This window comes from Carassius carassius, chromosome 13 (genome assembly GCF_963082965.1).
Source record: "Carassius carassius chromosome 13, fCarCar2.1, whole genome shotgun sequence".
NCBI classification, from domain to species: domain Eukaryota; kingdom Metazoa; phylum Chordata; class Actinopteri; order Cypriniformes; family Cyprinidae; genus Carassius; species Carassius carassius.
Genome location: NC_081767.1, coordinates 23,061,883 through 23,089,182, shown reverse-complemented (window position 1 = coordinate 23,089,182; position 27,300 = coordinate 23,061,883). Strand labels below are relative to the sequence as shown.

General features: G+C 36.3%; 1 protein-coding gene across 3 annotated transcripts in view; it reads left to right on the top strand.

The window, feature by feature from the left end:
• LOC132156126 (N-terminal EF-hand calcium-binding protein 2-like) overlaps positions 1 to 27,070 on the top strand; it is a 96,164-nt gene extending 69,094 nt beyond the window's left edge. For 2 of the 3 annotated variants that reach the window (XM_059564999.1, XM_059564998.1), the window contains 8 exons: positions 8,399 to 8,535; positions 8,850 to 8,974; positions 14,378 to 14,457; positions 18,381 to 18,437; positions 22,225 to 22,337; positions 24,404 to 24,481; positions 25,198 to 25,289; positions 25,584 to 27,070. In XM_059564999.1, the coding sequence (XP_059420982.1) occupies positions 8,399 to 8,535; positions 8,850 to 8,974; positions 14,378 to 14,457; positions 18,381 to 18,437; positions 22,225 to 22,337; positions 24,404 to 24,481; positions 25,198 to 25,289; positions 25,584 to 25,612 (711 nt within the window). In that variant the 3' untranslated portion in view covers positions 25,613 to 27,070. The remainder of the gene's footprint in view (positions 1 to 8,398; positions 8,536 to 8,849; positions 8,975 to 14,377; positions 14,458 to 18,380; positions 18,438 to 22,224; positions 22,338 to 24,403; positions 24,482 to 25,197; positions 25,290 to 25,583) is intronic. The other variant, XM_059565000.1, reaches the window with a different exon arrangement.
• Positions 27,071 to 27,300: the final 230 nt, after the last annotated feature.

Sequence of the window (27,300 nt, the reverse complement as noted above, 5' to 3'; positions counted from 1 at the left end):
CCCGGTTACCTAGTTTCCCTGGTAACCACTTATGCCATTTGAGAGTTATTTTGGAGAACATCAGATGGCGTGCTTAAGGACACGCTTTAGTGTGACTTTTGGGTTTTCTTAGTGATGTTTTTTTTATGTAAATAATAAAATGATTGACTTGATTCTACTGATTGCATTGGAATCTGTTACTGTAATTTAATAATTGAACTCTGTTACATTTAATGCAATTGCTTTTAATACGATGTTAATGATAATGATAATGAACAATGTTATATTGCTAAAAAGATGTGGAAATCTGAATGCTACTCCTAAAGGTGCTTATTGAGCTTTCAATTTTCAGTTTCCCTTTGGTCCTTGCGTACAACTTCTTTGTTCATAAAGGGTTTTCATTATATGTTGTTTGCAGAAATTTGGTCCAATTTAGACATGAACGCCTAAATTAAAAAGGGGATGTCTACATACTTTTGGCTTTATAGTCTACATATGGCAATAACATAATAATAACAATATGAGAGTGCAAAATTGTCAAAGCATCATGGACCTTAAACTAGAAATGCTTTCAAGAACATAAATCTGCAGTATACAGAGACGATAACTCAGATTTCTGGAACCTACCATGATGCATTACCACTATCCTTGAAGGTAATTTAATTTGGGGCTTATTGAAATGTTTCTGCTGCTGATTCAGTTAGTGTGCAGGGCTTCAGTTTCATACACTTGCTATGTACATTTTTCATTTACAGTATAGGCTGTTTACTGGCCTGTTAGAGCATTTAAATACCCAGTGATGGGGACAGGATAAAAAAAAAAACTTTCAAAAACAATTAGAAGATTCATTCCTTCCTCCCTTGCTTTTCTCCACAGTGTGACTGAATTTTTATGAGACGGCGAGCCTGGAATTCAGATTCTGCATGTTGCCATAATGGCATCCTTGAGCAGGCTGTGTGCTGATGAGCCTGGCTCAATGTACTAAGCTGCTGTATGTTATGGAATTGCTTTTCAAGCACTTTCCTTTCTGCTTTGGCATAACTTGAACTATGGTGTTGTGTAACATGAGAGTGCCTTTAAAATCCATTTGTCACCAGTCAATTTAAATTGTACCTCCTATTTTTTCACCTACATAAATGACAATTTTTGCAGCAACAACATGGATATAATAGGAAGACAGTGAGAGGACAGAATGTCACTGTTGAATTGAATTGTTGTGGATCAGTTGACAGAAAGTGTTTTATAGTCTAATCATTGTTTTGCTAAAGTATCACGGGATATAGTGCTTGGTTTATCAAATCTCCAATACAGAAAATCTAGTAATAAGAAAATGTAATATTAAGATATATTAATTATAATAAATTATTTTTTAAGTATATTAAGTATATTAAAACTTTTTTAAGTATATTAAGAAAATAGTGTGTTCTTTTTAAATTACAGTAATATTTCACAATGTTATTGTTTTTACTGTATTTATAATTCATTCTATTTCTATTCATGCAAAAAGCAATCAGTTTAATGAACATTAAATGACAGACTGTTGGTACATAGTTAGGCACTTTGATATGAACCCTCTATTCACACAGTGATCCCTATCAAGATGACACATAAGAATAACCCAATATTATAATCATTTAGCCAATGAAACTAGCAAATAAAAAAATCAGACAATTGCTTTCCAGCTTAGGGTACCCTCAGTTTTGCTGTTTGGTTACATCCAAGAAATTTTCATTTAGATGCATTGCTGATTTAAACAGTCAGCAGATTGCTGCTTCTCTTCCAATATGTTCCACTATTTCCATCTCAGACTCTTTCCTATATCGGTGGTGTGAAGTGGTAATTTCACAGGCATGTTGCTGGAACTCCCGTCTGTCATTCATAGCTGTCCTGAGACTCATCTCTCCACTGCTAGTTTGTGAATCGCAGTCTGTGCCCATGTGCACTAGCGCAGAGGTGGGCTCTGCGCCTGCCCTGTGAGAGCTAAGTGCTGCCACAGCGCTTGTCCTCATTTGTTCATTAAACTTCTGAGACTCCTTCTATAAATCTCTCTGCTGCTGCATTTTTTGATGAACTGCAGTCCACAGCCCTAATTGTGTGTCTCTGACTCCGTTTTATGGCTGGAGAATCGTGAGCTCTATTGCCTGAATCTTTTCATTAAGCGTCATTGCTGGTGAAATTCACTGCCTGTGTGAAGAACGATTACTATAAGTGGCCCTTCTTCCTCCTATTTATTGTGCTGTGGAGTAAAATGAATAATTCCCCCCAAAATTTTACTTCTGTCAAAACTCTCTCTCTCCCATATGATACAAAAGGAGAAATATTTAAGAATATACTGGAGCTTTCAAACTTCAAAAATGTTGCAAAAACACCTGAAAAGTGATTATATATTTGGAACAGTTTTGGACTGTTTTTCCCTTTGTAAATAGTGCATCTGTGCACATTCCTCTAATGATTCAGACCACATGACTTTTTCACTGGATAAGCAATATTATAGACTGAGGTCTAAATGATGGATTTTTTTATTTATTACAAACATGCTGCTTTTCGCTTCATGCTAATTGATCGCTTGGATGGAGTCGTGTGAATTTCTGTGATGTTTTTATCAGCTGTTTAAACTCTCATTCTGACAGCACCCATTCACTGCAGAGGATCCATTGGTGAGCAGGTGATCTAATGCTAAATTTCTCCAAATCTGTCCCGATGAAGAAACAAACCCATCTACATCTTGAATCTTTCATTTTTGGGTGAACTGTGAACTTTAAAATGATGTCTGTATTTTAGAGGACTCTAAATAAAGACATATGGATTACCTCTATGATACCTTTAGGGTGCTTTTCATTGTAATTGGATGGAAAAGTGGGACTGGCATCTACAAAATTACTCTTTTTGTGGAAGAAAGCAAGTCATGCAAGTTTGCAGCGACAGGAGTAAATTATGACAGATAGGGTGAACCATTCTTTCATTGACAGTAACCTGTGTCATTTTATTTCCTGAGTTGTGAATAAAGTAGGAGAGATGGCTGAATAAGACACTGATGATGGCTTGTGTTTGAACATGGTATTACTTGCCTCCTCACCATTATGGCTTATAGAGGTGGGCACAATTGAAAGAGCTGGAGCGCTAGATTTCCTGACTGCTGTCTCAATCAGTGCAGTTACGAAACGCTCTCACCGTGACACAGATCAATGGACCTGTGTTTCTTCAGTGTCGAAAGCAAAGGATGTCACTGTCACAACGAGTCCTGTCTTTGTGATGATAATTCTCCAGCATTGAGCCGCCTGATTAAAATTGCCTGGAAAACTCAGCAAGAGGCGATTATAATTAGAAGCCCTGTTCATGTTTTCTAGTGGTGGCTGCAGTTCGAGAATAACATTGTTCTCAGATGCCTCCCACTGCCTGTGGGGTGTGAATAAAGATTCGCACTTTCAAGTTCACTGGTTGTTGTTGTTGTGCGCTCTCTGAGGTAAACTAGAAATTAACTTCTTTATACAAGTCCCCTTATAAGCCTGCCATAAAGCCTATCCTCTAGAGATGCCCTTAGGAATCTAAATGTCAAACCCATAAAGGTCAAACCCACAGAGGATTTGATTGACATGTGGTTAGTAAGCCGATCTAATAAGGTTTGTGAATAAAGATTTATTATAGGGTGTTTTTTCTTAAGTAAATTCTCTCACATTGGGATATGGATATTTGGCAATGAAGATTATTGTTGTGTGCATATTCAGCTTATGCTCTTTTTTGTTACTTAACGTTTTTTTCTGTTCGTGCTTTCTGCCAGCGTAACTAAATCAACTGAATTTAAGACACTAACAGTTAATGTGTTCACAAATGTATTAATTGTCATTATGTAACTTTTAAAATTTATGTTTTTTTCATAGGAATATTTTTACTGAATTCTTGGAAAAACTATAAATGTACTTCCAACCTTTACCTGTCAGATTGGGTCAAAGGGGTCTAAGAAACATGAAAGAGCTGATTGCATGACTATGCATCTCTTTCACAGCTGCAGTGTCACACTTTATCTGTTCTTAAAGGATATAAACCCTAGTCGAAGTCTGTCAATGGACTCCTGGTTAAACTGTTCCCTCTGGGGGAGATGAAAGTGAAAATGCAGTAGCTGGAACAGATGAAAGCCTCCCAAAAGGCTTGGCTTCCTGAAACTGTGATGTCCAAAGTTAGATAAACCTTCAGCATCACACTGAAAGATGTTTGAGTCACCTGCAGCAAACAGCAGAAGTCGAAGTAAGCCTTTATCTTGTAGCACTGAACAACCCGTTTCCCACATACTCTCAGACAATAATGGAGGCACAGATCAATCATCCTTCTTCTACAATAGGAAGTCTGTGTTCTCATCTCTTCATTTTCTACCAGACTGGGATTTAATCCTGGTTTTGTAAAGTCTCAGCAACTGTGATTTGGGCCTGTAAATGGATGTGTCCCTGGCTGAATAACTGCATTATGCCACGACTTCTGTTTTCAGGCTTGGCTAATGCGATTGTGATTGAATCTCTTCTCTCAATTCTCGGAAGCTTTGTCTAACTAGGTTGAGCCGCAGGTTTAAACTGTAGGTGGGAGAAAACCTTAGCCTGCCTCTGTTGTGCTCTGTAATTTTGGGAGGGTTTTTCTTTTCAAATTGTTTACCCTTTCGGCTTATTCTAGAGAACTGTTTAACCCTCTTTTCATTTGGCACTTGAAGACCAAGAAGCAGAAAAGACTGTAAATGATAATCAGGGGTGCTCGCAGGATTTCATCTCAAAGTACACACAGAAACCTGAGCTGACGTTATTTGTGAATTCAATTTAATTTAACATTTATTTTAAATAGCCTGTATAAAATCCTCAAACTGATTAGAGTAATATATTTTATTTGCTTTAAATATTTATATTTTTAATGTGGAAGAGAAAGAGTAGCTATGCAGCACTACATATTCAGTATGATAATATACTTAATACATTAATTTTAAATAAATGTATCTAAAATATAATTTTACTTAGCACTGAATGGTAAAATCCAGCTTTTGGAAATGGAGTGTTTTTAAAGTTTAGACTAGTACAATGGTAACTGTGTTATGGTGGTGCACAAATACATTAAAAAAATTGATAAATAGCAATTCAATGTATTGGATAGAATATAATGGAGATGAACAAATGCTTGTATGTTGTATAATTATCTGGCACAGTATCTGTGTACCTTTATCAGCCAGTCTTGTCAACAAATACAAAGGTGTGACTAACTTTTTTTTTTTTTTTAATTATGTTGATATGTTATTATAACTGTAAGCTTTTATCTATTTTGAAATACACTAGACATTCTCTGTTCAGACATAAGCCAATTAATCGTATCCTAGCAACAGCACTCAATATGTTTCTTAGCAACAGCATTTTGTGATATGCAAAATTGCATTTAAAGAGCCTGGGACAAATCAGTCAAATTACTTGTCCCACCATAATATGCCATTTTATTCTGGGGTTCTTTTGCCGTTGGCTGTTTGAAATGACCAGCATTGGTTATTAAGCTTGATTTGAGGGATTCTTGCTCCCCGGTTTTCCTTTGAACTATGAAATATTGCGTAAGTGGAAGTACTGTCCACTTGTCTGCATTTGCCACACTCATTATATTTAATGCTTGCTCTACAAAGGACAAAAATGTTAGGTGTCAGCGCTTTCATTTTATTTATATTTTACCAAAGATGTATATTCTCTGTGGAAAATCTCCAATTATAAGATAATTCCTCACAAGCTCCTCCTCAGACCCTGATGGTATTTTCATCATGTACTGTATGTGCCATTGTTTATTTTGTGGAAAACCTGTCTTTGCGCATCACATATAATGCTTTTCACGACTATTTAGGTCTCAGCTTGAGCACAGGTGTCTCGGGATGCTTCAGTCCAGTATGTCACTCATTATAATTCAGTAATTCACCTTATCAGTCACACTTTCATAAGTGCCTAGAGCATATTTTACAGAAGGGTGACAGACCATTTGTTCATTTGTGGTTGGGTATGTGTGTTGCTGGAGCCATAATAGAGAAGAATGAATATTTCATGACACCGAGGTTTAAACCCCATATCCTTATGCACTCATGCAGTCTGTGCACCAAATCATTAGATTCGCTGCAAGCATGGTGTTGTCCTGAGAATTTAAACACATACCTCGTTAAAGGCCTGTCATGGTTATATAGAGTTTTGATTATCTTCAGGTTATTGGTTTTACTGCTTGATTTACTTCTAACATCATCATTTCTGTCATTTGGTTAAAGCATTTTGCAGGATTGAAAAGTTATTTGTTTTGCCAGTTATGTTGAGAAGTCATGTTTATTTAGGCATGGACAATAAGCACTACATCCATGCTTGCTGATGTGTGTTAAGACCCTCTTTGGCACTAAAATGCAGTGCAGAGCTGCTGACCTGACATACCGTTAGCAGAAATCATTCGGAATCTTCTCAGCTGTCATCGTCACCACCTGGAGGCTCCTCGTTTAGGCAGGTGGCCATGACAAACTAGCACCCATCCATCCTAAATAAATTAGAAACACATCTTTATTTATCACCACACTACCAACTTTTTATGCAATGTCGCAAAAATTATATTAGCAAACAGGGTTACAGGTCAGGGTTATTATAGTTAACTAAAACTAAAGCTGAAACTAAGATTAAAACCGTAAAATAAAAGTGTTACTTCAAAATGAAAAAAAAAACTTATTTAAGCTAGTTTCCAAGGCAACATAACTCATTTTAATTTAGTTTAAACTAAATAAAACTGCCTATAACTACATAGACATGATCATTTTTAGTACAAAAGCAAAAAAAATAAAAAAAGTGAAAATGAAAATGTAAAATTATAAAAATACAAAATATAAAAAAGAAAAAACCTGTAATAGTATCTTATTGATACTAAATTAATTATCTTCATGTTATTTTGGATAAGCAATATATGGCTAATATTAAAATCCTATATTTTATACTATTTTTAAAAATGAAAACACTTAAAATCATTTTAAATGTGAATTTAAGCGACAAAACAATGAAGTGTACATATATATTGTGTATCTATCATGCAACCGTAGCCTGAAAATTCTGTCATTTACTCGCCCTCATGTCATTTCAGACCTGTATGACTTTCTTCTGTGGAACACAGAATATTATATTTTAAGAACTAATATGATATTTTAAGAACTATATTTTTGACCATTTGATGATAGTCAGTGTGGTCCAAACCAACAAACCTCTGTGGAACACAAAATAAGTCATACAGATTTGGAACAATATGAGGTTGAGTAAATTATGAAATATAATTTCTGGTTTAACCATACCTTTAAGCCATAGATCAAACCTGCGAGCTTTTCAATTCCAGCCCTTAAATTTAACCACTAGGCAACACAACCCCACACTTCTCTCTTCTTGGAGTGATGGAGCACTACAGGCTGCCAGTGCTCCCATGGTCTCCTTTATTACTCCTTCTGTTATGGTCTTTTATACACAGTCATCCTAAATCTGCATGGCAATGCGGCATAATTTACGAGGTACCTTACAGAGGCCAGCACTGCAGTCCAATTTTACTCCCTTGCCAATGCTGCCTTTCCATTTGGATATTCAATTGCATTCAGTAGTGAAGGCCAGGGTTGGTTAAAATGCTGACCATGACAATCTTTCTGCAAATCAGTGCATAATATCAGTGCCAATGGACAATGACTGAGCAAGTGAAAGACTAGCTGTTTACTTGGTTTTTTTTTGTTTGTTTTTTTACAATGCCCAGTATTTTAGTCTTGGCTGTTGCTCAAGAGAATTGCATTATTGTAGGTTTTTGCCATCCCGATGATATCAAGATAAGACAATGATCAAGAACACACGAGGAAATTGCAGAAAAAGATGATACATTTGTGGTTGAGAGATTGTAAACCTCTAACTGAGACTCCACAGTCGCTACTCTAAGTGTATGACAGAATCCATGTGTTTATATGTGCAATAATAGTGATTAAAATTTAGCACTAAAGCTACTTCAGGGCCATAGTCTTTAACACCTTTACAGTGCATTTCTTTCAATACAACACCCTTGTGTGTGACATTATGTCTCTACAGTGTAAAATAGACCTTGAGTGTTTGGGCAAGCGGTCAAAATGTCACCAGATCAATGAGTGTTGGCTCCTCTAATATCCAATATTGCAAGCTTTCAGAACTTAACTTGCCCTAAGCTTTACTTACATGAACCACATCTTGTTTTTCTTGTTTCTTTGAGCTCATTCCAGATATGTTTATCCCCTGGGTCCGTCTGGAGATTTGCACCTCTGGATGTTTTGCTTAAAGCTGGAGCAAAGTCCACTAGAGTTACTCAAACAGAACTTCATCAAATATACATGCTTAAGATCCTCAGAAAAGTGCTGATGTGCTCTTATCTGTCTGGCTTCTCTCACTCACTGTAGGTATATGAACGTGGAACTAATGTTGAGCAGTTTGTGACCCGCTTCCTGCTGAAGGAATCAGCCAGTCAGATCCAGTCTCTGCTGAACTCTGTAGAAAGTGCTGTGGATGCCATTGATGAGCAGCATTCATCAGTGGGGTGAGAAATAGAGCATGTCCCACCATCATGTTCATCAACATACATATCCATTAGGACATGAATATACCCAAAACTTAAACTTTCAATTTAGCAAATGCTTTATGTCTACATTACAGTAATTGCAGCATTTTAATGGCTTGTGGACAATAACAATAAATTGTTGAAAATTGATGCTTTGTTGTAGCAGTCTATTTAATTTATTATTGGGCTGCAATCATATATTTGAAAAGGATTTAAGTAATTACTCAAATTAATTATTTAGCTGATTTTAGTTAAACATTTAACTTGTCCTTGATCTCCCTGTTGTGACCTAGATCCTACCCTAGTAAGACCAGCCCACGCGTCCCAGATAGGCGTTATGAGGCCCCAGTGCCAGATTATCCTCCCAACAACAGAGTCAGTGCAAAGGAGAGCATGAGGAACATCAACACAGGTGCAGGTAAGGTGATCACAAAACCCAGAACCGAACCCAGAACCCAAACCGAGTAAAAACATGCAATTCGGTACAGTTGCAGATATTTATATGGCTGAAAAGTAAGGGAAAATTTTGATAGCATGTAATGTTAATCAATGAGATCCTTATACCAGTATAGTAGACTACTTACAGTGCATATAAATATCTCGTTACTTTATATCTCCCAGTAATATGTGTAATAAGATATTAAAGGGGGGTGGGGGGCATATAATGCAATGAAATACAATGATAACTGAGAGATGTACAAATAAACATCCTCAAAAGCCTGATGCATCATATTTGATACTTTTTAACATGAATTGTGAAGTGATGTTTAGATAATCAAGTACACCTAAGTTGATTCATACCAGTAAGGTTGACAGTTATAATAAAATTTATTTTACATGCTAAAAAAAAGTTTAAACCACTGTATAAGTCAGATGACAGAAGGCATGTAGAATATTGTGTCCAAGTTTTGGATTATGTTGATAATTTAGAGGCCTTAAAAACGTGTGTATCAAATATAATACAGTCTTTATAGGGTTAAGTATGTACTTCTGCAGTAGATATGTTACCAGGATTCAAGCCTGAAATAATGTAAATCTGGAAAAATCCGGTCTCACAAAACTTACAAAAGTTACTTTTACATACTGAATCTACTTATGTTTCCAAGCATTAGCATAAATGCAGCATGCATCTGTTTATATGAGCAGAACCAGCTGTGACGAGACATTTTGAACAGGGTTATGATGAAATGGTTGGTTCCTATTTCATACGCCTGAGAGTTCTTTTCCAAGAAACCTCTAATTTTTGTCATTTACATAAGCTCTGTTCCAAACCCTAGCAAGCTGTCTTGCTGTTTACTACTTACACAGAGAGCTGCCTTCTACAGCAGAATAGGCATAAAAATACAAAACTGTTAAAGACTTGATTATACAGTTGAAAAGTTTGGGGTCCACAAGACTTTTTAAATGTTTTAACAGAATACTTCCATGCTCATCATGCATTAATTATTATTTATGCATTAATTATTTAGCCAAACTTCAGTACAAACAGTAATATAATGAGACTATTACAATTTGAAATAGCTGTTTTCTAATATATTGTAAAAATGTAATGGCAAATGATGGCAAAGATGAATTTTCTGTAGCCATCACTCTTCAATACCACATAATCCTTTAAAAATCATTCTAATATTCTGATTTGGGGCTCAACAAACATTTCAATGTTCAAAAAACAACATTTATTTGAAATATAAATATTTACAAACTTTATAAATCTCTTTACTGTCACTTTCTGAATAAATGTATTAATTAATTTCTTAATTAATCATACTGACCCCGAACTATTGAACACTAGCACACATAAATACTGGGTAAAATAATTTGACTGAGCATGTCATATTCTGGGATTGCTTTGTCTTTGTGATGCATACATGTGAATTTGGCCAAAAGTAGGTATCTTAAAGGGTACATAACATACACAGTTTCACCTAATCTCATGTTAATCTTGAGTACCTAAGAGTAGTACTGCATTTGTGGGCAGAGCTATAATACTGATCAGAAATACAGAAACAGAAATCTGATGCAATTGTACTTACATAAATGGGGTCTTTTATCACAGGGACGGCTCCATGTTTTAATAGCAACGATGTGCAAATCCAGCTTCGACTTGGGCCTTGTTTATAAAACATTCGTCACTCAAATGACCAGAACACACAAAGGCACTTGATACACTCCGTTGCTGCTGCGGAAAAACAAACTGCATCCACTGTTCATGTAACTCTTGGTCCTTGGGGAAGCTGAACACGGTAAACTTTCCCTCACATCCAAAAATGCACTAATTTGGAGGCATTCTCGAACAAATCCTATGCAGCGCTGCCAACGATTTTGAAGCTTGTTGATGTGCGGGGTCTCGCTCTCCTCTGGTCAACGTGTGTTTTTCCGGGAGAAATGCTCATATAAGGACTTCCGTTCTCGTCTACGTCATTAGATCCACGATTGAAAAAAAACAGCCGAAACTTGTACCAACCCAGAAGTAAGATTTTTGGCACAGAAATTCTCAGTCATTCTTCTAAATTATTTTTTAAAACTTTGGCCATGTTTAGCATGAGAATCCATCTCTTTAACATTGTGAACAACTCTGAGTACATGAAACACCATTGTACCCCCCCTTTAAAAGACAGCATAATTATAATCACTACATTCTGCACCTCACCTATGATAACTTAAAATGACTAAAAACACTATACTGCCCTAGTATCAATGAGTGATTCACAAGGAAATGGAGACATAGTGGTAACCTCAGGGAAATCTCCATTGAGACATGAAGGCTGTTCCTCAGCCAGGGTCTGTGAGAGAAAAAGACTGACTTTAGCAATATTACCCCCATGAGAACAATTGGCACATAGATTAGAGGCTCTAAACTTTCAGTACTATTTTTCTTTAGTCTTTTAGTGGAGGTTTACTTGAGGACTTTTCACATTTCTTTATTGCTTCTATTCAACATAGGGTTTGTTTTTCCAAACATTGCATAAATCAATTTGGTAAGAATCTTTTTTTGTGGTGCAGACATGGTGGCCAACTACATTATCATGCAAAACATCCGCATTTACCATTCTGTGTGCCGTCTAATTGCCAAAGGCAAAGTTAAAGTCTGTCAAAGATGTGGTTTTCAGGCTTTCCCGTGGGCTTTCTGTATCAACATTCCCATTACTGATGAGATTTGGGCCTGAGCTCCAGTGAGTTAGTTATGAAACCACTCTTAAGAGACACTAAAACAGCACAACGCCATTCATGTGCCAAGTCAGCACATACTGCACACTCACAACAGTCTCGTATGCATGATGCAACTGAAGAAATGTGTGAGTTTTTAATGAGAGAGGGTGGGAAAAGGTCTTCCTCAAAGCGTTCCCAAGTTTTAGTCAGAAAAAGGAGTTAGAGGGTGCCTGGAGATATGGTAACAAATTAATTCGAGTGTTTTTCTTTTTTTCTTTGTCAGAGAGAAAGGCAATATATAATTCTTTTTGAAATGCCCATCTCACTTTCCTCAACCTCTCAGTGCTAATAAAATAGTCATGCAGTCAATTTCTCCAAATCAACCAAGCAATACATACATTTCTGTTGCTGATTTATTATTCAAACAAATCCAGAGCTTCTTTGGAAAAGTGGCTGTTTGATCTTAGTCTGTCTGCATTTTAGCAGGTCTGTTAGATGACATTTCAGAACAAAAAGCTGTAAAGGAAAGCTCCTTATTGATGGTTAATAATATAGATCTCAATTGCCCTATCGTTCACATTCGTTTTATTATAGAGTTGGCCTGTCCAATATGCCAATATTATTCGAGTGACACCACAGTGCTGAATCGAAGAGGTCTGTTTTATGGGTGATGTTCAAACACTGGCACTAGTTTTAAATTTCCCCTAGACACTGATAAAGCTGACTCGGCTCACAATAAAAGGGCCATACTAGCAGTCAGCTCCGGCAGGGAGAGCCGTGATTGGAGTGTGCTGTCCAAGCTCTAGTTTATGAGCATATTTATCAATACTTCTGCAAGATTTGCTTTGCACATGGCACTTTTTCTCCCATCAGACAATCAAAGGCTTTTCTCAAATTGCTTTCCCTCTCTTACTCGACTCTCTGCCTTATTTCTGCTCATATTGCACAAACACACATACAGGCACAGTCCTATAGGTTTGATTCATACAATTCGATGATATACAGTGATTCTTTCTGATACTGGATTACCATTATTGGATATTTAATTGTGCATCCACATTACCCCTGATCAACACTCAAAAGTGTATTTAGAATATTTTCTTTGCACTAGTTTGAAACATATGTAAAGCCAGATAGCCCGAATTCTCAAAATTGACCAATGAAGTAAAAAAAACTGTTGTGCCTGGAGAGTCTCACCTTAAGTTTGCCTTTTTTTGGGTCATTGTGTTTCACAGTGTTTCAATCTAGGCAAGACTTTTTCCAATTTTCCATATAAACCTTATTGGCATGTCATTCATTTGACAGCACTCAATCTGGAAGGAGCAGGTGGTCAGGCAAGCGTTTGGGTTCGGCCCAGCCTCATCCTGACTGGAGTCTGAAATGATGTTCTTTCCAAGTCAGTATGTCGTGGATAAAGCGCCCAAGCTAATTAACATGACAGTCTCATAAGCAGGAAAACCATGTGGCAAGACTCCCAAATTATCTTCATCCATTTCGATTTTTACTGTATGAGTGAAGAAATGTCTATGGCTATATTGCTGTTCTTATAAAGAGAAATGGAGACGTAATTTGAACATTACAAACTACAGTATATTAGAATTTTCAGTGCTGATTTCATGATAAAATCTGCAGAATTCTGTGGCATATTGTAATATTGACCTTGAACCAAACTCAAACTCGAGTCACCTGAATGCAGTGACTTAAATGAATCTACGAGTACTCTTATAGGTAGAAAACATAAACAAACATAAGCAAAAATATTCCTAAATAAATAAAAGGTGGGCGACGTGTAGATATGTAGGCATTGATTTTGAAATCTGCTAAACATCCCATACAGTTCTGCACACAGACATTCTCATGGGACTGTTTCTCATCATGAAAGGAACATGTTTACGTGAGCTGTGTATATCTACTGTCTATCTGATGCATGTTTCACAATATGCTGTGCTACAGTATGCCCTAATATTATTCATTTTTAGAAAACTTCAAACTGGACTCAGATCAGTATTGATGTACTGTATCATATTGATTTAGTGACCGTTTCACTGTGCTTTTTAAAGGTTTCAGACTCTGTTCATTTGATCCCAACATTGCTATGGTAACAGTTAATGTGCTCCAAAGTGTCTCCCCTCCCCGTTATCCTGGCCTCATCAACACAAGGGAGGTGTTAAGGCATAATTGGTTTGGCACCTCAAGTAGGAATGATTTCAAAGGCAGGAAAACCTTTTCCCTCATTAATAGGATCTGTCATTTCATAAAAGAAAGAAAGGAAGGGTAGAAATCATGTTAATCACTCTCCATTTGTGTTGTTTTTGTGAAAATACAGTATGTACTCATTATTCATAATGGAACTACCACCATGGTACATTCATGGTATCAGATGGTAATACTATGGTACAATTCCAGAAAACCGTGGTAGTACTTTCAGGACTTTTTTGTGTGTCATCTGCCCTAATGAACACGTTTGATGTGTAAAAACTCAAAGTAGTTCGCAAAGATGTGTAAATGTCCATTATAATCTTCGTAATAACTAGAGCTCATTAATAATGTCTAAATGTTTGATTTGCCCTGTCGCATTGCTATGACAGCCACTCTGAGATGTTTTAGGTTCCTGGAAGAGTAAAACATCATTAAAACTATCTGCAAATTATGCATTGTGCCTCTCTGTCAGGAGCTGTGGAGGTGAGAAAAGAAGGACTTGAGGCACAGATCAGCAGACTGGCTGAGCTGATTGGACGTCTGGAGAATAAGGTAAGAAGTTTGTCTTAAAATACTGAGAGGTCAAGTGCTTCCTCCTGGGAAGAGTCTTATAATAGCAAGAGGTCAAAATCCACAGGTGTGTGCAGATGAAATCTAGTGTATTAAGACACTGAAAATGAAAACATGGTTGATAACAAATGGAAAGATATAGCTTAGTTTCTTGTAGTTATTGTTTTGGAATAAAGCATAAACCTGGTGAAATTTTGAAATGACTTGATTTGATTAAATTGTGTATCATTATAAACAAATTTTATGTAAGTGGTGGTTTGATGAAAGTCAAGTATGTACTACAATTCAAAAGTTTAGAGTAAGTTAATTAAATGCTGTTCTTTTGACAATTCTATTCATCAAGAAATCCCTTAAAAAAGTATAATGGTTATCCCAAAAATATGAAGTCACAGAAGTATGTACAGTCACATGACACTGAAGATTTGAACAATGGTTGCTGAAAATTCAGCTTTGCTGTCACAGGAATAAATTATGTCTTAAAATATATTAAAATAGAAAATGATTAATTTAAATTGAAATGGTAGTATAAGGGTAACCTGTAAATATAAGAGTTGGTACATATATTTTTATTAGTCAAAAAATTTGGTTTAAAGGCCATGACATACCAAAATGACAACAAAGAAAGCTGACTGTGTTGTTGTCTCACATCGCATAAACACATTGCAACGTCTACAGCCAGCGGCCATCTAACATCTACATTCTGTGGCTGTGTGAGAGGAAATAACTGTTTGTATCTGTAAAATTAGAACAGCATTAATTTGCTTGAGCAGATTGATCCGACCACTTGTTGACTTTATTGTGGAAAGAGCTTTTCTGCTCCACTTCCTTTACCTAAAATACAGCTCTGTAATTTCTTTTACTGCAGCACACACTGTACATCCACTTATGCACACACATGCACACTCTAATAATTACACACATTCATATGTAAAGCACTGAGAGGTGATTTAAATTGCATTTAGCAAAGCCAGTAATCTTTTCTTCCTATAGTTATTACTTTCACTGCTCAGGAGAGCAGTGAAGAAGAGCAGGAATGATACGGTGAAACAAAGAAAGCAATTAAACAGACCTGTCAGCCACAGTACTGCACCAGTAGATGACTGTTTTTACCATTATATTCTATTCACTCGACATTTATGTAATGTTTCTTTCTTGGTTAACCATTATTTCAACATCTGTCTCTTTGCTCTTGGTCATTTTATTATGTGTGTCTGATAGACATTGAGCACCGTGAACTAATAGAGTTTTTGGCAGACATGTTCTTATTGCTGGAGCTAAGAATAGCCAAACCTACCCAACTGGTTTATTCCTATCTCAGTGGAAGGGAGGTTCTGACACATCCTGGGATGAAAGAGAGGATATCTGGGTTGAGCAGCAGAGAATGCCGTGGCACTGGATGATATTTTTGATTTTGGTCCAGAGACAGATTAACAAGGAGACATATACAATCAATTCTATAATGCAGGAAGAGAAATCTTTAGAAGAGCTTCATTTTAAATTTATTCGCTTGAAAATGATAATTTTGTGATATGCAAAACTGTTCAAAGGTTGGGGTCAGTAAGATTTTTTTTAAAGAAACTGTTAAAGAAAATATTTGACAAGGAGGCTATAAATTGATTAGTAAAAAGCATTTAAAAGCATTTATAGTGTTACACAGGATGTCTATTTCAAATAAATGCTGTTCTCTTGAACTTTCTCTTCATCAAAGAATCCTGAAAAAAATTATCACAGTTTCCACAAAATTATTAAGTGCCACAACTGTTTTCAACATTAATAATAATAAGAAGAAATGTTTCTTGATCAGTAAATCGTTATTTAGAATGATTTCTGGAGGATCAAGTGACGCTGAAGACAAGAAATTTCAGATTTGCCATCATAGGAACATATTAAATTTAACATATATTAAAATGGAAACAGTTAATTTAAAATTATAATAATATATCACAATATTGCAGTTTTTACTGTATTTTTGGTCAAATAAATGCAGCCTTTGTGAGTATAAGAGATTTCTTTTAAAAACATCAACAAAAATATACAACAAAAATCGTATTAACCTCAAACTTCTGAATGTATATAATAGTTACTGCATAGTTACTTTTAAATAATTAAAAACATTTTTGATCTTTTAGTGACTTGGTTCTCTTTCATCTGCTTGTCTGCGTTGCTTTACACAATAGTATTATTAACTCATTCTGAGTTTGAATTTGAAGTTCTCAAATCAGTAACAGATTTTTCCAGCTGCCTTGTTGAACTCTGTTCTTCTGCTCAGTCCCCTGTAAGATCTGCCATTGTTGATCAGTACAACCCGACCTGCAGCATAGCTTGCTTAACACATGCTTCTAAACATTCATTCTCAAAGCCTTCCATTTGATTGAAATGTCACATGTAGCACTGTACGTCTGTCCTGTCCTGTTCCCCATTCTCACTGTCGCTTTAGGACAGGGCAGCCTGACTTTGGTGACCCGCTTTGGCTCACAGCTGGATCAGTCATCAGAACGCTCTTGTTGTCTGCATAATGTGCCCACACAGCTTTAGAAAACGCATCATTTTCTTTTCCATCCGGTTGTGGCACCCTGATAGCCTCCAATCTCTGTGGAGACTAACACTCAAGCCATTCCTGCAGTATTCATACTCGACAGTGAGGCGGTTGTCATTTTTGCTATTATTTTTGGTGGATAACCCACCATCACTTTTCACAGTAAGAGAGACAGCTGCATGAATTTGTGGCATCATTACCGGTCATTATGTACTCCGTCATTCTGTGATGGGAAAGAATATTCCACACAATCCCTGTTCGCTTATGGATGGACTGACAAGAGATACCAGCGCCTCTCTTTTTATGAGGCACATAATGATTCATACATTGAGATGGTGTTAACTTTTCAGAGTCGGGGATGCTGTAAATTCCTTATGAATTCATAAGGTATTGGAATATAGTGAGAATATTTCAAATATATATTGTTCTTGTTCTCAGCTTTTTTATTATCTGCATATATCATTACATTGCAGTGACAGTGCTTATAGCCTCTACATGGAGGAATGAAAAAATATGTGCAGGTTTTCTTTCACTGCTCTGACGTGAAAATGTCCTGCAACTTTACCTACCATTATACTGTATGTCAGCAACAAATCTAGTTTGAAATGAATTGGAGTTGAGAATAAACGAGTATGTCCTTAACCTAAATGTACCATTTCATGCCACAGACTCAGTGTTTCATCTTGAAATGTTAACGTTTTCAAAATAGAAATTTACATACTGTATGTATTTTTAAGAAAACCGTAGGACTGAAGAAAGACATTAATATACCTTTTTTAGTTTTACAGCTGTGTCACTGTGAACAATGTCAGATGTTTATGAAAACATTTGGAAAATCAGACAAAATCAAAGTCAGTTGCCCTGATGAGTTCTGTATTTGTTTTTGTACTTATTTTTGTAATTATGCTTAATTTTCTGTGCTTTGTCAACTCAGTCAAATTTGAGATTTTTAAGTCCTATAAATAGCTAGAAACACCTGAATAACTAAATGGCTTCTGTATGATTTTCTGATTGTGGTGACAAACATACTTTAATTCATTGAATACAAATAGAATATATATATTAGATATTATTTTAACTCTTTTGTTATTGACCCACACTGAATGATGGGCAATTACACACAATTATGAAAACATGAACTTTTTAAACAATTTGATTAATTCAAAATGACTACTTAATACTGTTTTTATTCAAATTGTTTTAGTTTCTTCCTTCCTTTTTTTTATTGTAAAGTCAGACAGATGTGTTTAAGCGATTCATCTGTCAAGCTCACGTGACTGAGTGTTTGCAGACAGACAGCAGCAGTGAAGGGCAGCTGAGGGGGATAGTGAATTCACTAGTGGCTTTTCTGTTCTGGTTTTTGTTGCAGACAGTTTGGTTTGACCTACATCAGCGACTAACAGACACTGATGGCACAACTAGCGCAGTAAGTACTAATGCTCGACTTACATACCAAATAGCATGAAAAAATGCATAAAAAAGAAAAATGCATGACCAATTTCACCTTTTCCCTCCATGTTAAAACACAAAACAGCGTTATTTATTATAAGCAGTGAATACACCCCTGTCAAATCAAGATTGACTCCTCATGGGTCTCTGCAGAGCTCCTCATGCTGTTCCACACACCTGCAGCAAATCTGCCACCTGTTTCTCAGGATTCAGCCACATTTCTTTCTCAATATGAAAGCACCAGCACTGTGTTTAATACCAGCATGCTCCGGGAGTCATTTGTGCCTCTAAAAGATAAGAGGTAGTCTCGCACTACACCTCGCCAGGCCACAAATCAGTCCCGCTCTGTGTGGACCATTGATAAACACAGCAGCACATAATGGGAATGCACAGAAATATCATACGGTTTGGTTCAGTTGAAGTGTGGGAGTGCTGGGATTTCAGCTCTTGTAGAACTTTGTGATTTAAAAGTTTTAGAACTAATAAAGAAAAGATTGCGTTTTTTTAAAAATAGGCAAAAGTGCAACTGAGTTCAGTGTGTAACAGAGATCTTAGCTCAAATTGACTCCCATGTTACTGACATTGGTTTAATTGAATCATTTCTTTTTGTCCATTAATCCTTGTCAATGGGGGTTGAACAGGTTCCACCTGACAGCATCAGTGTGTGCGTCTGTGTTTGTTGGTTAATACAAGCTTTATTTTGTGACCAATAAGATATTTGTTGAATTAATCACACCTACAATACTGTTAGGGTGTCCTGCAGTTAATATAATACAGACCAGAAATGAGCCATTTTAAAACAACGACGTGTTATTTCTTTGTTTACAAGTGATTATTGCTCCATTTGTTTATAGTAAATTGCATGCATTTTGACATTTGGATGACAAGAAAGCATTTTAAATGAACCTCATTTTAATATCAAGGAACATTTTGGTATAAACAGTAATGCAGAGTATTTAAAAGAAAAGGGACATGTACAGGTAACTGTAGATTTTTATTACAGCAATAGTGTATTTCTTCACACCCTCATATATTTGAATATGTATGAGTGCATATATTAGCATATGATTATTGCTACTTAGGTTTTTGGTTTTCCTCCTGTAAATTTTATGTAAATCTTTACAGTGAGCTACATACAGGTTGTACATTTCACACGTATATAAACAAAACATGTTCAGGCATCACATCAACAATGTGCTGCCAACTCCAAATATAAGAAAACGTTTCTTTTATCTGTAACAGCGTGGAAATGCTACAAGAAGGGTGGGGTCTGGCTTCTCTTCAAGCCATTTTTATAGAGAGAGGACTAAATACTGATCAGTCCAACAGCTTTCTATTTTTTATTTTTTTATTCACTGACTTATTTAAACTCTTAGACCACCTGCAGTGCTTGTTTTTAATTGGCCAGGAGGAATATAAATCAGCCGTCTGCTTATAAAACCACCGAAGATAGGCAGAAAGAGAAAAAGAGAGCTATCTGAAGGAGTTATACAACTACATATCTGAAAGCCATCTTTACTCATTAAGAGAGAATTATCATTGGATGGATGCAGATAGGGAAAATGAACTGCTCCCATTTATGCCTCTCAGACTTTAACAAAGCAGCTCATTTAAAGAGATGCTAAAGTTCAGAAGGGAAGAAATTAAAATGTGATTTAGTCTGTGTTACCAGTGAAACGAAAAATGGGGGTAGAAAGATGCCAATCAGAAAGAAATGGGACGGTATTCCCCAGTTTCCATGGTAACGGTGAAATTTCTCAAACCCTCTGAGGTTTCTATCATTTTTCATGGACTCGTACTGTACCTGAGAGATTCTACTCACTTGCATGATAGGAAATTGTGCACATAAAATACTCCTTTCTTGTATGTGCTTCACAGCTAAAGACCTCCACATGGAGGCTCCAATCAGAGTGAGAGATTTAAGGAATCTAATAATACAATATCCCACTGATCCTAAAGCCTCTTAACAGTAAGACTATGGGTCACATTTGCTTCATCTACAGAGCTTTGTTTTATCAGTTTATTCCACATCACTGAGTCTGAATGAGGCCCCCTCGCTGTTTAAACAAACACTGAAGACTAATGAAAGACATTAGAGCAATCGGTCGCAATGCGTTTGGATCAGTCACATGTCCAAATGCAAAGAAAATTGCATTTTCTTTCTGAATTCTCTTGCATTTCTCTAATTATTCGTATGTGCACATCATATCAGGCCTCCAGTGGAGGAGAATGGGAAGGCAGAATGATACTTATTGAGTTTTGTGTAGGTTGTGTAATGTAGTGTTTCTGATTGCATTCTGGCTAGTGTTTGGTGGCATAGTGCTCTTGATTAAGTTCAGGGTTTATTGCCACGCTTCTGCTCTTTTATTGCCCTCCCCTTCGGGGAACAGGACAGCTTTCAAATCAAAGGGCCTAATGGTTTTCACTCAGGTTTTATCTTTCCCACCTGCCGGAAAACAGCACATGGTCTATTAAGAGGTGACAACTTAGTTATAGCATATCCTACATACAAAAAATAAACCTAGTTTCTATAAAAACACACTCTTTCTTCACTATTTAATGCCTGTAAAGTTATGATTTGTGTTGCGGTGAGGTTGTTTGGTTGTAATATGGCATATGAAAGTTATAGCCAAACCCAAACTGAATCGTAAGACTTTTCTGTTTGGGAAAATTCTGCAAAGTTTACCAGGTGCGGTGGGCCTTGTTATAGTCAAGTCAAGTCACCTTTATTTATATAGCGCTTTAAACAAAATACATTGTAGTTTAAAAGAACAGTATTTATTTTAAATAGAGATCTGTTGCAACCTAAATGTTTTTACAGACACTTGATTAATTTATACTTGTTAAATAAAAGTATTCATTTCATTTGAAAAAATCCTACTGACCCCAAACTTTTGAACTGTGGTGCATTATAAACATTTTAGAGAATATTGCTTCAGGTTGAAATGACGTGCATATAGACATCTTAAACATTTATGATTTTCAGCATATAAATGCAAATGTTAATCAACACGTTAGGGTCCTCGGGGTGCTCTGAAGTGTGGAAATAGTATGCCAAGCAATTATTACATTTAAACCTATCATTTCTTAGTCTGTTGCCAGGTTATATCAGTTATTTAATTAAATCTCTCAGACTTAATCAAATTGGTTCAAGATGACGGCACCAATTTAGAAAGGAGTGGGAGGCTTGAGTGACGTGTTACACGAGAGGTGCAATTATGTGAAATAGACTAGTCAGAAAAGGTTCATTTTTATTTCCGTTCAGTTCTAGATTGTTTCTTCTTGAATTTTTTTCTCAGTGCTTGTTGCAAAGATCATTTTTAAAGCCAGTACTGTACTTTATTCTGTAGCCAACCACACTCCCACAATTCTACATCATTCACTGATTACACTGGGAATTAATTAGTTACTTAGGCGACGATCCAAAAGAGTAACTGTATTGATTTTACAGTCTGGTATGTGTCATATTTATTTCTCCTTCTCCTAAAGGAGTAGCCATATGCAGATCTTGCATAACCCTTCAGCTGCAATATAGACCATGACTCTGAGTAAATGAGGGTCAAAGCCTTTAAGGCAGTTTACTTTTTCTAAATAGAGTTAGAATTAAGTGTTCGTAACTTATGATTCCTTGAACCCTCCTGCTGTGATTTGAGTCTCTAAATGTCTGATTTATTTTGCCTTGAGAATATTAAGTGAATATTAACATCAAGACAAATGTTAATAATATTCAAAGCGTTCCTGTTGCTTTCTTTCTCTTTCTTCAGTCTCTCTACCTGATTCGCCAGGAGATGAAAGTGTCCCAGAAGCAGCTAGGAGAGTTCTGTGAGGCCCTGAAACAATACCTGAAGAATGTGTCTGCTCAGAGAGACTGTTTCCAGTGGGTTAAGTTCGTGTTTTTGTCTTAAACTTGACCTTCTAGTCGTTATGACAGTGCCAAAGTATTCTTTGCTTTTTTGTGATGTCAGACTGAAGTGTTTTCAGTTACTTTTTGTCTACTTATGTTCTATTTGTTGGAGGGTAGCAAAATACCGCTGTGAATTTTTTAGAGAATAAACCTGTGCATCTCTCATAAATGCATGTGTCAGCATTGTGTATTTATCCCTGATGTGTGGAAATACAACACTGTATCATTTTGCCTCCTGTGGATGAAGATGGCAGGTGAGCAGAGGGGAGTGTTGTTATTCTAGTTCATGAATTAATTTTGAAACTGGCTAAACAATTGCTTCTATTTCTGCAGTATACACATTATTTACAAAGCCCTAAAATATCAAAATTGTCCTGGAATGTTTTAAAATCAGTACGTTTCTGTTCCCTGCCACCATTCAAAAGGGGTCAGCTAGTTTTTTTTTAATTGCATTTTAAAAAAAAGTAATACTTAAATTTTTCAGCATGTATGCAATAAAATGGCAGTAAAGACATTGCATAGCAAAAAAAATTATCCATTTCCTGGGAAAACCCCTAAGCAGCACAAATGTTTTAACGATAATTAATTGAGCATTAAATCAGCTTTACCATCAAAGGAATAAGTTAAATACATTATGTAAATGTACATTAAAATTTAAAACAGTTATTTTAAATTATAATAATATTAACAATATTGCTGTTATTACTGTATGTTTTATCAAATAAGAGCAGTCATACTGAGCATGAGAGACCTTTTTCACAAACATTAAAACAAGTCTCACTGACCCCAAACTTTTGAACAGTAGTTGCTTCGTTTTGAAATTTTTGGTCAGACTGCAACTGAGAGCAGCTTTTTTTTTCAGCTTCACGGGATGAAATATTAATGTAAGAGTAGTGAGTAAAATTGGTCCTTTGTAGAGTTCTCAAGGAAACTCCCTGAGTCTGTTCTCTGAGAGAGGGCTTTGTGTGGCAGCATTTTGTACTGCCATCAAGATTCACATCAGACTAGTGAATAATTGATCAGTAAGAACATCTGCAAGCTTCTGCGAATACCCCATTGCTGCTGAACTGTCATCTCTGTAGCCTCCCTTTTATCTGCCTTATTTCTTTCAACTTTCCTCCACTCTATTACTCTATTATCATGTTCTGTTTGTGAAATATTTAAAGTTTCCTTTTTTGAGGATGCTGATTGAACTCAATAATACCAAGTCAAAATTAAACCACAATTGACCCTTAATGCACATTCTGTGAAGGATTCATTGGATTCATCTAACTTTCCTCTCAAACAACTTCTCCCTTCTGCTGTTTCGCCATGCAGACCATAGGGTAATGCTAATGAATAGTCTAAAAGCTCACATTCAGTCTGCATTCTGGTATGTAATCCCCACTTTTCACCATCCAAATGATTCTTCTGTCCTTTTTCTGTTTGTTATTGAATATCTTGTTTCTATCTTAAATGCATCAAATTACAAATGTAAAGTGGATAGCAGAAACAATTAACATTGATTTTAAACAGCTACCGCTGCTGGAGACATGACATGGCAGGTTCTGTAACATGTGGGCGACCCAGGATTGAGTAAAGCTTGAATCATTTCCCCATCCAGAAAGCAGTCCAGAAACAGCAGTACTTGCTGCAGTTTTACAGCCTTTAATGAAAGTTTGAGGAGTGTGTAGGGATTGTCTGAACTGGCTAATGTTTAGACTTCTGTTGATTTATCGAGCTAATGCTAATCATTGCTACAGCTGCAGCCTTTAAGGCAATAAAAAAGCAGAGCAGGGATTGTGAGGAGGTACTGCCATCACGTGGAGGATCATACAGAACAGTGGATAAATATGGTTTTGTTTACGATTTCTACAGAAGGGAAGTAGTTGCCCTGTCTTCGAACACATTATCTCTATTTTCTTCCCTATATTCTTACTGTTTGTTTTTATAAAATGTTTTCCATCAAGCTGCTGAATCAAAAAAGTATGTGAAAAGTATGAGATTGAAAGAGTGTAGTGTGTTTTTTCACTTTTGTACTTCTGTTCATCTCTCTCCAGTGTGACGGCTGTGCGGCTGCCTGACGGCCTTTCATTTGTGGTGTATGAGTTCTGGGATGGAGAGGAGGAATGGAAGAGGTACAGTGAAACACCTTTCTTCTGTGTGTGATCTTCTCTAAATTCTGCTCTACTTGATTGCCATTAGCACCTAAATTATTTTGAGACAAGACATGAAAATAAAAATAAACTAGCATAATGTTTTGATAACTCCATTCGTGTTTCATGAGTTGCAAGTGACATGAAGGTGGATAGATAATGGCAATTCTCATTCAGCAAATGAAGAACTCAAACTCACCAAATTGAATGTGCAGTCACTTTTACTGTTTCTCTGCAGATTTTCACAGTCATCAGTCATTTTGATAGGAATCTGTGTGATTAGGCATTTCACATGAGTGTGAAAAAGTTATTCTTGCAACTTGGTTACACAAGTTCACGACACTGACCAACAGGAAGCTGCTTGGTTTGAAAAGTGACTTCTTTGTTCATACATCTCTACAGCCTTTACAATAGAGAAATTTTGATTTTCTGTTCTAATAATGTGACCACACCTATGAGTGTTTTTATACAATAACAAAGCTTTAGTATTTACTTATCAAACTAAATTATCAAAGATACTCCTTTTTTATTTATTTATTTTATGAAAGTTACATTCAGAATCCTCTTGGCTCAAAAATCTGAGGGTCAAAACTACCAATATATTATTGGTGCTATTTTGCATCTAAAGTCATTACGTTGCTGTAACATTTTTTATTTATTTTTTGCTCCTTTTCTAACTTTCTCTGCTTCTCTCTCAGGCACCTTCAGACTGCAGCTTGCAAGGCTTTCCAGCATGTGAAAGTTGATACTCTGTGCCAGCCCGAGGCTGTGTCCGCTGTCGCAGTGCCTGGTACGTTTCACTGCTGCCAGCCTTAGGGGGGCTGTGGGCATTGGTGCCAAGCCAGCCTTTGATGCTTCTTGTGTCTGTGGGGTGATGTCCTTACATTTCACAGCCATTAAGTATTCCTACCTGCCCTACAGGATTACTCTCATTTTCAGCGTGCCCGTTCTCTGCATTAATATCTTTTGAAGTTCGAAATCTCTCAAGCTTATTTCAGCTGTATTTCAGGAGACAGCTTTTGCAAAATACACAAACAGTGTAATTATCCTACATAGTTGTAAATCTCTTTCTCTCTCTTTCTAGCCGCCTGGTGCAGCTTGAACAGAGACTGAGAAGTGAGCTGGTCTGCAGGTGGAACGGTCCCGCCTTATGCCTGAAAACCTTCTTTTCTTCTCCTCTTTCTCCCTCTGTTAACTACCCTTCCCCCACTCCTTTCTCTCTGTGCTCTCCCCACTCTGTCTCCTTCTTTTTGTAATTACTTGTTTACACAGTATCCATTTGATATTGAGCCAAAAGTAGTGTCGGCTGTAGAGAACGCCAGACACAGTACCAATTCCCTCTTCCCCCACCACTGCAACACACAGAAAACACCCCTGAGCATTTGGGAACCTCACCTGGTTGAGTCGCATTTGAAATATCAACTTGCATAAACAGTCTCTTCAAACTAGATGAGGCTGATTAATATTTCATCCAAATTCAAACATGCATCCGCTGCTTTGCAAACAGTTCCCTATGGTACAACTTCTGAGAAGACAAAAACTGTGCAGCAAAGTATTTCTACAGCCGTCCATTGACAATAGTGTTTCTTTAAAGGTCATTTGAAATTAGTTATAGTGTTATAAGTGCTTTGAACTGTATCTTCATGAAGCATTTGTGTAATGCACTGAGGCACGTAGAGAGACTGGTAATTTTGTTAAAACACGACCAATGAGGCATTCTGCCAGTCAAAGGGCCTACATTTACAACACACCAAATAAACATCTGGTCCAAAAGCACAATGTACCTGAAGCATAGATGAGATAGATAATATCCTGAGATATAATAGAATTATATTGAATATTTTACGTTAATAATTTTTGAATGATAATATTTGGATCTAGGAAGAGTACATAGAGCTAGAGAGTGGCATTAAATTCTTATTCCATTAGTTTTATTGCTTCTCTGTAATTGAACATTTGACATCAAGTGATTTCTCAGGACAAGCAAAAACTGTCCTCATAGTAGAGGATTTTTCCAAAGTGGGTCAGACTTTCACAGCTCTTATTTGTTGATCGGTAACTCAAAGGATGTTGTATTTGTGTGAATTTATGGTTGGCTCAATGTTTAAACAACTCAAAACCAACACGGCCCAAACCTCATTGTTCCTTTCCGTTTGCTTTCCCACCAATCCTGCCTTCTGTTTGGTTTGTTTATCCCTCAGAGTGAGTGCATGTAACAAATGAATGTCCAGTAAATTATTTGCGGTAGAATTTAGCTGTGCTACTTTAAATGGATTTTGTGCATTTCTTATTTTCTTTTATATTACTCCAGTAATGGAACAAAAACCTCTCTCTCTCTATATATATATATATGAAATGAATAAAACTTACTATATGAGCAGTCACTTTTAATGGCATCGTTTGATGAAATACTACTTCTTATATCCATGTATGTTTCCGTATACTGGCTTTCTCTCTTATAAGTGAGTGTAGAGATTTATTGCAGGGATGCAAAGTATTATATTCGTCTTAAATTTGTTAAAATTCTAGATTATGTAGAGTGCTGCTATTCAATAAAGTACTGAAAAAGGATCTGTTTCTGCATTTTTCAGCTTTTTTTCAGTCAATGGGTGTTGAAATGAACTGATTTTGAATTAACTAAAAAAAAAAGAACATCATTATATTTCCACAATCAATTGTTCAGACATTTTTTACAATGTGGTTCCAGTGAGCCCTAAAGAATAGTCCAAATATAAAGACAGCTTCTGCTCTTTTTCTAATTTCATGTCCTATACTCTTTTATTATAACTAAGCTCACATCT